Raw genomic sequence first — 12744 nt, 5'->3', positions numbered from 1 at the left:
ACATATACATGAATTAGTATACATAGATAAATTTTCTTGTTCTTTTCTTTTAGAGAGACTAGAAATAGTGTAGCAGTCAGCACACTTACCTTCTAAATACCATTCCACAGTCAAAGGAACCAGGGCTCTGGAGAACTGGTTAATTCCAGAATTGGTATAGGGAAAATACAAGATAAGCCTAGAGCATATTGTCCATATAGTAAGGAACAGTAGTAAAAGGGCACAGGAGCTAAACTGAAAGTGCTCCCATTGGACAAAGTTGAAATAATTTTAACAATAAAATAAAACAATAGTGTGGATTATAACCTAAAGAATAAAATAAATATCCATTAGCCCATACTCATAAATAAGTGAATAAACAAATATTAATGGGAGAGAGGGAATAGTTCTTCCTTATGGAATTCCAGTTAATACATGTGGAAGAAATGAGGGGAGTAGAAAATCACCATTAGAATATTATAATAGTGATAGCTGAAGGTCCATTCATGCATGCTAAAGTTATTGGCAAAACTTTTAGCAGAAGCAAAATATTTGCATGGTCTCAAAGTATTTCCTCCCCCCCAAGTATTTGGTAATTACAAAGGGAAGAATGATGATTTTGTAGTAGAGGGTCTTGGCAGAAACCAATTTAGCCAAGGGATTGGTGGTAAATACATAGGCATGAGTGATGCATGTGATGTCATGTGCCCCTGGATACAATGCACTGAAAAGGGCCTATCACCTCTGTGATATCCTTTCCAGTAATGCATAACGTCATGCAGATCATGGGAAAACATCAGACAAATCTGGGTATTCTGCAGAGTAAATATGTCTTCAGAGGTATCAAGGTCGTGAAAGACTGAGGAACTGTCATGGATTGGAGAAGACTAAGGAAACATGACCACTATATGCAATAATGGGATCCTGCACTGGATTTTTAGACCGTGAGGGGATATTGGTAGAAAAACTGGGTAAAGTCTGAATATATTCTGTTGTTTAGTTAACAGTATGATACCAAGGTTTATTTCCTAATTTTGATAATTATTCTAATGGAAGATATTAACATGAAGGAAAGCTGGGTGAGGGGTACACAAAAATTATATTAAAATTATCTCAAAATAAAACATTAAAGTGAGTTCGAAGGTGGATGGCATCTGAAAATCAGTGAAGTACAGTATGTCAGTTTTGAAGCAGAAATGCAAAAAAGAGTTATGCTGAAAATAAAGATAGAGGAAGCAATAAATGGAGCAAGAACCTGGGGGTTAGTTTTAAGAGCACTGTAGAGGAGTTGATGTTGCAAAGGAATGTCCCTTTTTCTTTTTAAGATTGGGCAGTTGAGAGTGAGAAGAAACAGATTTAGAGGTGCAGAGTGCAACAATTAAGGGAAAGGTGACCTGTCCTCAGTAAATGCTGCTGAGGTGGCTGTGTGCAGCTGTGTCTTGAAGGGGGCTGTTCGGCCTCTTTTGCCTAATGTGGAGTACGTTTTTAATGAGGCCTGCTGCTTTTTCGAATTGTTATGCATGCTGAGGCATTGTAAAAAGCAGTGGAGCTGAATTGTGGAATTGTAGGGAAGTGGAAGATGGAAGTCTACTCATGATAACTTGTTATTTGTGTTAAACTATGTCCATGACAAGTGCATGGGGAGTAAAAGTGGTTTCCTTCAGTAACCAGATTCTACCTAAAAATTCTGTATATTACTGGAACATTTATGCTGACGCTATTTTGCCATCATTTCCATTCTCAGCATTTACCCAATTACTCGATTATTTGCAATTGTCAACAAATTAAATGTTTTTTAGTTATTTTATGTATTTTCTACTCTCATTTTTAAAAATTGTCATTTTGGGCATATAGGAACTATGTCTTTTCTATGTGTCTTAGCCAGATAGACAAACATAAAATGCCCATTAGGCATATGTGGATTACGGTCAAGGTACATATGCAAATTAAAATTTGTTCTAAAATGTTTATAAAATAAAGGAGGCAAAATAATAGGTTAAACCATATGAAATTGCTGATATTTGACTATATTTGCCTATAAAAGGATCAATTTTATACAATTAAACCCCCTCCCCCAAAATGACAGTGATTGGCTATTGATTTCTAAATAATCTTAGAGCTGATTATCAATTTTGTTTACTTCTGTTATATTTTGAAAAACATATACATTCTGTTTAAATTTGTAAGTGTTCAGAGCTGATGATGAACCACAGCAATTCTTTAATACTCAAGCCTACCTTAGCATATACTACTAATGGATTACAACGAGAGACAATACAGAATCCTGATGGATCACAACAGTAAACATTATAACAACTTTTTTGACATTTTTGCTATATTACAGTCCTCCTGTCAGGCGCCAGAGAGGAAGAAGGGATCGTCTGTCTCGACATAATTCCATTAGTCAAGATGAAAATTATCACCATCTCCCTTATGCACAGCAGCAAGCAATAGAGGAACCTCGAGCCTTCCACCCTCCGAATGTATCTCCCCGTCTATTACACCCTGCTGCTCATCCACCCCAGCAGAATGCAGTAATGGTTGACATACATGATCAGGTATAGTAACAGAATGCCCAGGAAATACAGATGCTGAAAGTTGGTAGCAGTTTATTGAGGTTGGTTGTTTTTTATTGTAGATTTCTTTTAATTTTACCTAAAAGGAAACAGTTTTACCCAAAATGAAGCTATTTTAGGTAAGTTCATCATTCTTCATTGAGGATTAAAATTTAAATTCTACACAGCTTCCTTAGAAGAAGGTTGAACTTTAAAAAATTAGGATCAAGGTTGTGAAAGCTCAGAATGACTTCATTATAATAGTTGGTTTAAAATGACCAATACAGGATTTACAGCAGATATCAGACAGCTGGTGGTTTGAGTCTATATTCCTGTTTCCCTCTCCCTTCCGGTTTCTTCTGGAGTAATTCAGTAGGCAAGACAGTTGGGTGCATCTTTGATTACAAGTTTCTCTAGGTCTCCATGGAGATGACAGGTACAGAGCTTCCTTTCCCTTTGTTCCTTCCAGGAACTGAGGGACTAGCTGAGAAGAGGGTTTGCCAGTCCTTAGAGCCTGAGACCAAAATTGTATGATTTTCTGAGGTCAAAAAAGACACAAATCTAGGGACTTCGCTTGTGGTCCAGTGGGTAAGACTCCATGCTCCCAATGCAGGGAGCCGGGTTCAATCCCTGGTCGGGGAACTAGATCCCACATGCATGCCGCAACTAAAAGATCCTGCATGCCAGAACTAAGACTCGGCGCAGCCAAAATAAATAAGTAAATAAATATTATTAAAAAAAAGACAAATCTAGGCATATTCTTATAAAGTTTCTGGATTTTAAGGATAAGGAAAAAAAATTTTCCAAGTTTATAGACAGCAGAAATTACAAAGGAAAGGAAATCAAATCAGACTAGCGTTTGATTTTTTTTTTTTTTTTTTAATCTACTGCACTGGATGCTGGAAAACAATGAAAGTACCGTATACTGACAGTTGAAAGAAAATGTGATTTTGCTCAGACATCCTTCTTCCTTCAGCCATGTTCTTTCCCTTTATGTTCATGAAACACTTAAAAAAAATTAATCACATAATAAGTTTTAAAAAGAAAAGTTGTTCCAGACCATATTTTTTGTGGTCATAATCTGATAAAACTAAATCATAAGTTTTAAAAAAAGATTTTTAAAAAATGACACTGAAATATTTGAGGCAAGGTTGTAAAGGAAAAATCTTCATACCATAGTCAGTGGGACAGGCCAAAGCTGTTCTCCAAGAAATTTTTATAAACCTTCATTATGAACACTAATTGCTTGAGTAATTAGGGTGAAATGTTACAGAATAAACCAAAAGGAATTGGGATGAATAACTTACCAGGCAAACAACTAAAATTAATGATTTGAAAATCTATTCTTTTAATAAGGGAAGTAGCACAAAGAAAACCCAATCCTAGTGCTTTGAAAAGTTGGTACGGATGGCACACCTCTTCTGGGCTTGGTTATAGAAAAAAGAACAAATGTAAAGAAGAGTTGGAATGATAAAAAGATACATCTCTATATGTAGGAAACATTCAAAGAATTTTTTCAGTTGTAAAATGAAAATAGCACCTGTTTCATAAGGGATGTTGAAAGAATTAAGAGTTAATCCATTCTGAGCACTTAAACTAGTGCAAGTGGTAAGTGCTCAAGTATTGCTTCATTATTAACTATTATAATGAAATTTTATATATAACCCTGGGGGGGACAAAAGAAAACTTGAAGTTCCAAAAATTGACCCAATAATAACAGGAAAATTTGAATTACCACAGAAGTGTGAAAGCTAATCAGAGATTTACCAAGGCACGGTGACAAGATAGCTTCACAGCTGTTTTCTCTAACCTTTAGAGAGTGCTCAAATAATTCTAGGTGGCTTTTTTTTAATAAGTCAAACTCTCTATTTTGTGAAACCAGCATAGTTTTAATACCAAAAGCAAATAAAGATAGTAATCCCCCCAAACTCCCTAATGCATAGGCAGAATTTCTAAATAGATGTTTAGAAAGTACACTATAGCACCATATCAAAAGAGTAATAAACTGTGACCAAATAAGATCTATTCCAAGTAAGAGACGATAGTTTTGTATGAAAATCATATCGCATTAGCAAATAATAGAAGAAAAAGCATATGATTATAATCAAAAGATGTTGAAAAGTCAGTTAAAGTTTACTAAGAACTCTAACAAAATAGAGCAAGAAGGAAATTAATTATAATAAATAAAACTAATAGCAAGTATCCTAATCTGTGAGTGACAAATCAGCAACTAGAGAGATACTTGCTCTGTTCGTATTTATTCAGTGTTATGTTAGGAGTTCTACCAAATGCAGAATGATATTGTAATGGATATAAAACATTGAAAGAAATCATTGTATCTTTCTCCCTCTCATTATATAATTGTAGTAGAAGAAAACACAAGATATTCTAGTTTGAAAGAATTTGATACAGTGCCTAAATGCAAATTACGTGTACAGAAAGCAATAACTTATGTCGATCAGCTGATGAATAGATGCAATACGGTGTATCTCTGCAGTGGAATATTACTCAAAAAGTAGTGAAGTACTAATTCATGCTACCACATGGATTAACCTTGAAAACATGCTTAGTAAAAGAAGCCAGTCACAAAAGGCTACAGATTCACAGTTTGTATGATTTCATTTATATGAAATGTCTAAAATAGGCAAATCCATAGAAACAAAGTATGAATGAAGTGATTGCTTATCATTAGTAGAATAAATTAGGATACCTTCATACCATGGAATGAATCTGTTACAAAGAATTACTTAGAATTATGCCAGGAATGTGAGTGATATCTGCAAGATACGGTTGAGCAAGAAAAACAAAATTGAGGAAAGTGTTACGTTCAATTTTGTAAAACGTGGTGATTAAATATTTGTATACATAGGACTCTGAACATAGAGAAGAATACGGAGAAATATATACCAGGCGTGAGAGGGGTGAGTGCTAAAGTGAAGGGAAAGGGAAGGAGGGTAGAGATGGAACCAAAGAAAGAAAAGGAAAAGACTTAATTTCAGAAAAGATGGTATCTCGTTTATATAAAGTTACTTATTGGGTCTACATATTGAAAAATGAAACAATTGCATATGTAAACACCAGAACAACACAAGACATAGAAAACCTGAACAGACCAATAGCAATGGAAGAAATTAAAGGCATAATAAAAAACCTGTCTTTATAGATTACATCTGAATTCTGTCTAATCTCTATAAAGAACTGAAAGTTCCAATTTAAACTATTCCACATCATAGACAAAGATAGAAATTTTCAAAGTATATTTTGTGAAGCTTACATAACCTTAATAATAAAACCTCAGACAGTACAACAGATGAAAGCGTTCAACTAGTTTCCCTCTTGAATACAGATGCAGATGCTTTAAATAATAAACCATAGCTAGTGTTATACTAAAATAGTCTATTAGCGAAGTTGAAATAATGATTATTAGAGTTTATCCTGGCAATGCAGGATAAGTTCAACATTAGGAAAACTTTTTTTTAGTTTGTTTTTGTTTTGGGCTGCGTTGGTGCTGCGTTGGGTCTTCATTGCTGTGCGCGGGCTTTCTCTAGTTGCGGCGAGCAGGGGCTACTCTTTGTTGCCGTGCGTGGGCTTCTCCTTGCGGTGGCTTCTTTTGTTGTGGAGCACAGGCTCTAGAGTGGAGGCTCAGTAGTTGTGGCACACAGGCTTAGTTGCCCCATGGTAGGTGGGATCTTCTTGGACCGGTGCTCAAACCTGTGTCCCCTGCATTGGCAGACGGATTCTTAACCACTGTGCCACCAGGGAAGCCCAGGAAATGTTTTAAGGTAATAGAGTTCATCAACACTCTAAAGGGAGAATGTTTTGTTAATAGATGCAAAAATATAAAATTTAGCCATCATGTCCAATAAAAGGTCTTATAATAATGGAAGAGGGAGTTTTATTTTCTAGAGCTGGTAGGCAAGGTTATTGAGACCATCCCCATTGATTGAGGACAATTGACTACACTAGATAAATTATTAATATCCTAAAAGCATCAGAAGAGCTTAAAGATCAGAGGAATTGCCAGGTCAAAATTTAAGGGATAGTAGGGATGATAGTTCTATCCTGAAGGCATGTTGTTCATTTATGCAAACTTGAACTTCAATTTTAAGTCCCATCATGAGGCACAAGAGAACAGGAATCAGAGACCACTGTTTAAGGAGTCCCTTCCAACATAGATGACCCTTCTTAGGTAAAATAGGCACCTTAAAAGGCTGTATCCTTAGAATAAGAGTGATCAGAAACAAATGTAATTTGCGGCCAAATTCGTATCAGACTGAAATTAGTGAAAGTACTTGGGATGGCAGGGGCCTAGAAAACATGCAGATTCTCTTTGGAGGAAGAAATCTTCAGGCTAGTTTTCAAAAAGTTCAAGGACAGTAAGCAGTAAACAAAGTTAACCAAGTATGTGAGGAAAAAAGGACTACAAATGAAAACCAACAGAAATAGATCTACAGTGAGTTCACATAATCTATTTCTTTCTTTTTTTTCTTGATCTTTATTGGAGTATAATTACTTCACAATACTGTGTTAGTTTCTGTTGCACAACAAAGCGTATCAGCCATATGCATACACATGTCCCCCTGTCCCCTCCCTCTTTAGCCTTCCTCCCATCCTCCCTATCCCACCCTTCTATGTCATCTCAAAGCACTGAGCCAGTCTCCCTGTGCTATGCTGCTGCTTCTCACCAGCCAACTATTATACATTCAGTAGTGTATATATGTCGATGCTACTCCCACTTTGCCCCAGCTTCACCTTCCAACCCCATGTCCTCAAGTCCATTTTCTGTGTCTACCTCTTTATTCCTGCCCTGCAACTACGTTCATTGGTACCTTTTTTTTTTTTAAGATTCCATATATATGCGTTAGCATACAGTATTTGTTTTTCTCTTTCTGACTTACTTCACTCTGTATGACAGACTCTAGGTCCATCCACCTCACTACAAATAACTCAGTTTCGTTTCTTTTAATGGCTGAGTAATATTCCATTGTATATATGTGCCACATCTTCATTATCCATTCATCTGTCAGTGGACATTTAGGTTGCTTCCATGTCCTGACTATTGTAAATAGTGCTGCAGTGAACATTGTGGTACATGTCTCTTTCTGAATTATGATTTTCTCAGGGTATATGCCCAGTAGTGGGATTGCTGGGTCATATGGTAGTTCTATTTTTAGTTTTTTTTTGTTTGTTTGTTTTTGTTTTTGCGGCACGCAGGCCTCTCACCGTTGTGGCCTCTCCCGTTGCAGAGCACAGGCTCCAGACTTGCAGGCTCAGTGGCCATGGCTTACAGGCCTAGCCGCTCCACGGCATGTGGGATCTTCCTGGACCGGGGCACAAACCCGCGTCCCCTGCATCGGCAGGTGGACTCTCAACCACTGCGCCACCAGGGAAGCCCCTATTTTTAGTTTTTTAAGGAACCTCCATACTGTTCTCCATAGTGGCTGTATCAGTTTACATTCCTACCAACAGTGCAAGAGGGTTCCCTTTTCACCACACCCTCTCTGGCATTTACTGTTTGTAGATTTTTTTGATGATGGCCGTTCTGAGCGTCATGAGGTGATACCTCATTATAGTTTTGATTTGCATTTCTCTAATATTAATTAGTGATGTTGAGCATCTTTTCATGTACTTCTTGGCCATGTGTATGTCTTCCTTGGTGAAATATCTGTTTAGGTCTTCCACTCATTTTTTAACTGGAATGTTTGTTTTTTTGATATTGAGCTCCATGAGCTGTTTGTATATTTTGGAAGTTAATCCTTGGTTGTTTCATTTGCAAATATTTTCTACCATTCTGAGGGTTGTCTTTTTGTCTTGTTTATGGTTTCCTTTGCTGTGCAAAAGCTTTTAAGTTTAATTAAGTCCAATTTGTTTATTTTTGTTTTTATTTCTGTTACTTTAGGAGGTGGGTCAGAAAAGATCTTGCTGTGGTTTATGTCAAAGAGTGTTTTTCCTATGTTTTCCTCTAAGAGTTTTATAGTGTCTGGTCTTACATTTAGGTCTTTAATCCACTTTGAGTTTATTTTTGTGTATGGTGTTAGGGAGTGTTCTAATTTCATTCTTGTACATGTAGCTGCCCAGTTTTCCCAGCACCACTTATTGAAGAGGCTGTCTTTTCTCCATTGTATGTTCTTGCCTCCTTTGTTGTAAATTAGGTGCCCATATGTGCATGGGTTTATCTCTGGGCATTCTATCTTGTACCATTGATCTGTATTTCTGTTTTTATGCCGGTACCATACTGTCTTGAATACTGTAGCTTTGTGGTATAGTTTGAAGTCAGGGAGCCTGATTCCTCCAACTCCGTTTTTCTTTCTCAAGATTACTTTGGCTATTCGCGGTCTTTTGCGTTTCCATACAAATTGTAAAGTATTTTGTTCTAATTCTGTGAAGGATGCCATTCGTAGTTTGATAGGGATTGCATTGAATCTGTAGATTGCTGTATTGTGATCTGTAGATAACAATATTGATTCTTCCAATCCAAGAACATGGTATATTTCTCCATCTGTTTATGTCATTTTTGATTTCTTTCATCAGTGTTACATAGTTTGCTGAGTACAAGTCTTTCGCTTCCTTAGGCAGGTTTATTCCTAGGTATTTTATTCTTTCTGTTGCGGTGGTAAATGGGAGTGTTTCCTTAATTTCTCTTTCTGATTTTTCGTTGTTGGTGTATAGGAATGCCAGAGATTTCTGTGCATTAATTTTGTATCCTGCAACCTTACCGAATCCATTGATTAGTTCTAGTAGTTTTCTGGTGGCATCTTAGGATTTTCTATGTATAGTATCATGTCATCTGCAAGCGGTGACGGTTTTACTGCTTCTTTTCCAATTTGTATTCCTTTTATTTCTTTTTCTTCTCTGATTGCCGTGGCTAGGACTTCCAAGACTGTGTTGAATAATAGTGGCAAGAGTGGACATCCTTGTCTTGTTCCTGATCTTAGTGGAAATGCTTTCAGTTTTTCACCATTGAGTATGATGTTTGCTGTGGGTTTGTCATATTTGGCCTTTATTATGTTGAGGTAGGTTCCCTCTATGCCTATTTTGTGGAGAGTTTTTATCATAAATCGGTGTTGAATTTTGTCAGAAGCTTTTTCTGCATCTGAGATCATATGGTTTTTATTCCTTAATTTGTTAATGTGGTGTATCACATTGATTGATTTGCGTATATTGAAGAATCCTTGCATCCCTGGGATAAATGCCACTTGATCATGGTGATCCTTTTAATGTGCTGTTGGATTCTGTTTGCTAGTATTTTGTTCAGGATTTTTGTATCTATGTTCATCAGTGATATTGGTCTATAATTTTCTTTTTTTGTGTTATCTTTTTCTGGTTTTGGTAGCAGAGTGATGGTGGCGTCGTAGAATGAATTTGGGAGTGTTTCTCCCTCTGCAGTTTTTTGGAAGAGTTTGAGAAGGATCGGTATTAGCTCTTCTTTACATGTTTGATAGAATTCGCCTGTGAAGCCGTCTAGTCCTGGACTTTTGTTTGTTGGAAGAGTTTTAATTATGTTCAATTTAATTACTTATGTTAGGTCTGTTTATATTTTCTAATTCTTCCTGGTTCAGTCTTGTAAAATTGTACCTTTCCAAGAATTTGCCCATTTCTTCATGGTTGTCCATTTTATTGGCATATAGTTGTTTGTAGTAGTCTTTTATAAAACTTTGTATTTCTGCAGTGTCAGTTGTGATTTCTCTTTTTTCATTTCTAATTTTATTGATTTGTGTCCTCTCCCTTTTTCCTTGATGAGTCTGGCTAAGGGTTTATTGATTATGTTTATCTTCTCAAAGAGCCAGGTTTTAGTTTTATTGATCTTTACTGTTGTTTTCTTTGTTTATATTTCATTTATTTCTGCTCTGATCTTTATGATTTCTTTCCTTCTACTGACTTTGGGTTTTCTTTGTTCTTTTTTCTCTAGTTGTTTTAAGTATAGGGTTAGATTGTTTATTTGAGATTTTTCTTGTTTCTTGAGGCGAGATTGAATTGCTATAAACTTCCCTCTTAGAACTACTTTTGCTGCGTCCCATAGGGTTAGGGTCGTCGTGTTTTTGTTGTCATTTGTTTCTATGTATTTTTTAATTTCTTCTTTGATTTCTTCAGTGATCTCTTGGTTATCAACTAGCGCAGTGTTTAGCCTCCATGTATTTGTGTTTTTACAGGTTTTTCCCTGTAATTGATTACCAATCTCATAGCGTTGTTGTCAGAAAAGATGCTTGCTATGATTTCAATTTTCTTAAATTTTCCGAGGCTTGATTTGTGACCCAGGATGTGATCTGTCCTGGAGGATGTTCCATGTCCACTTGAGAAGAAAGTGTATTCTGCCACTTGTGGGTGTAGTGTTCTATAAATATCCATTAGATCTGTCTGATCTATTGTGTCATTTAAAGCTTGTGTTTCCTTCTTTATTTTGTTTGGATGATCTGTCCATTGGTGTAAGTGGGGTGTTAAAGTCCCCTACTATGATTGTGTTACTGTCTATCTCTCCTTTCGTGGTTGTTAGCATTTGCCTTATGTATTGAAGTGCTCCTATGTTGGGTGTATAAACGTTTATAATTGTTATATCTTATTCTTAGATTGATCCTTTGATCATTATGTAGTGTCCCTCCTTAGCCCTGTAACAGTCTTTATTTTAAAGTCTATTTTATCTGATACAAGTATTGCTACTTCAGCTTCCTTTTGATTTCCATTTGCATGGGATATCTTTTTCCATCCCTTCACTTTCAGTCTGTATTTGTCCCTAGGTCTGAAGTGGGTCTCTTGTAGACAGCATATATATGGGTCTTGTTTTTGTATCCATTCAGCCAGTCTGTGTCTTTTGGTTGGGGCATCTAATCTGTTTACATTCAGGTTTATTGTTGATATGTATGTTCCTATTACCATTCTCTTAATTGTTTTGGGTTTGTTTTTGTGTGTCTTTTTCTTCTCTTGTGTTTCCCACTTAGAGAAATTTCTTTAGCATTTGTTGTAAAGCTGGTTTGATGGTGCTGAATTCTCTTAGCTTTTGTTTGTCTGAAAAGCTTTTGACTTCTCTGTAGAATCTGAATGAGATCCTTGCCTTGGTTGTAGGTTTTTCTCTTTCATTGCTTTAAGTATATTCTGCCACTCCCTTCTGGCCTTCAGAATTTCCGCTGAAAAATCAGCTGATAACCTTATAGGGATTCCTTTGTATGTTATTTTTTGTTTTTCCCTTGCTGCTTTTAATATTTTTTCTTTGAATTTAATTTTTGTTAGTTTGGTTAATATGTGTCTTGGTGTGTTTTTCCTAGGGTTTATCCTGTATGGGACTCTCTGTGCTTCCTGGACTTGGGTGATTATTTCCTTTCCCATGTTAGGGAAGTTTTCCACTATAATCTCTTCAAATATTTTCTCAGACCCTTTCTTTTTCTCTTCTTCTTCTGGGACCCCTATAATTTGAATGTTGGTGCATTTAGTATTGTCCCAGAGGTCTGTGAGATTGTCTTCAATTCTTTTCATTCTTATTTATTCTGCTTCTCAGCAGTTATTTCCACCATTTTGTCTTCCAGCTCACTTATTCATTCTTCTGCCTCAGTTATTCTGTTATTGATTCCTTCTAGTTTATTTTTCATTTCATTTATTGTGTTGTTCATCTCTGTTTGTCTGTTCTTTAGTTCTTCTAGATCTTTGTTAAATATTTCTTGTATTTTCTCAATCGTGCCTGCATTCTGGATCTTCTTTACTGTCATTACTCTGAATTCTTTTTCAGGTAGATTGACTTTTTCCTCTTCATTTATTTGGTCTTACAGGTTTTTACCTTGCTCCTTCATCTGTGACATATTTTTTTGCATCCTCTCTCTCTCTCTCTTTCTTTTTTTTTTTTTTTTTTTAATGAGTGCGATTGTGATCCTGTCTTAATGGTTGTTTGGCCTGAGGCTTCGAACACTGGGGTTTGTAGGCTGTTGGGTAGAGCTGGATCTTGGTGCTGAGATGGGGACCTCTGTGAGACCTCACTCTGGTGAATATTCCCTAGGGTCTGAGGTTCTCTGTTAGTCCAGTGGTTCGGCCTCAGGGCTCCCACCACAGGAGCTTCAGCCCGACCCCAGGCTTGTGAACCAAGATCCCACAAGCTGCCTGGGGCACGGTTGGGGCGGTGGGAACCACAACAATAACAAAGTAAAAAATAAAATTAGACTAGGAAACTAACAGATGTTAGGAAGAATATAAAAATAAAAATATAGGTGAAACAACAACTGGAAGGTAC

At 36.5% G+C, this 12744-nt stretch overlaps 1 protein-coding gene across 2 annotated transcripts in view; it reads left to right on the top strand.

Moving 5' to 3' along the window:
* Positions 1 to 12744, top strand: part of RNF38 (ring finger protein 38) — a 55198-nt gene that overhangs the window by 24783 nt on the left and 17671 nt on the right. For both annotated transcript variants that reach the window (XM_065878857.1, XM_065878858.1), the window contains exon 3: positions 2324 to 2537. In XM_065878857.1, the coding sequence (XP_065734929.1) occupies positions 2324 to 2537 (214 nt within the window). The remainder of the gene's footprint in view (positions 1 to 2323; positions 2538 to 12744) is intronic.

The sequence above is a fragment of the Phocoena phocoena genome, chromosome 6 (genome assembly GCF_963924675.1).
Source record: "Phocoena phocoena chromosome 6, mPhoPho1.1, whole genome shotgun sequence".
NCBI lineage: Eukaryota > Metazoa > Chordata > Mammalia > Artiodactyla > Phocoenidae > Phocoena > Phocoena phocoena.
This window is presented reverse-complemented; position numbering and strand designations above follow the sequence as displayed.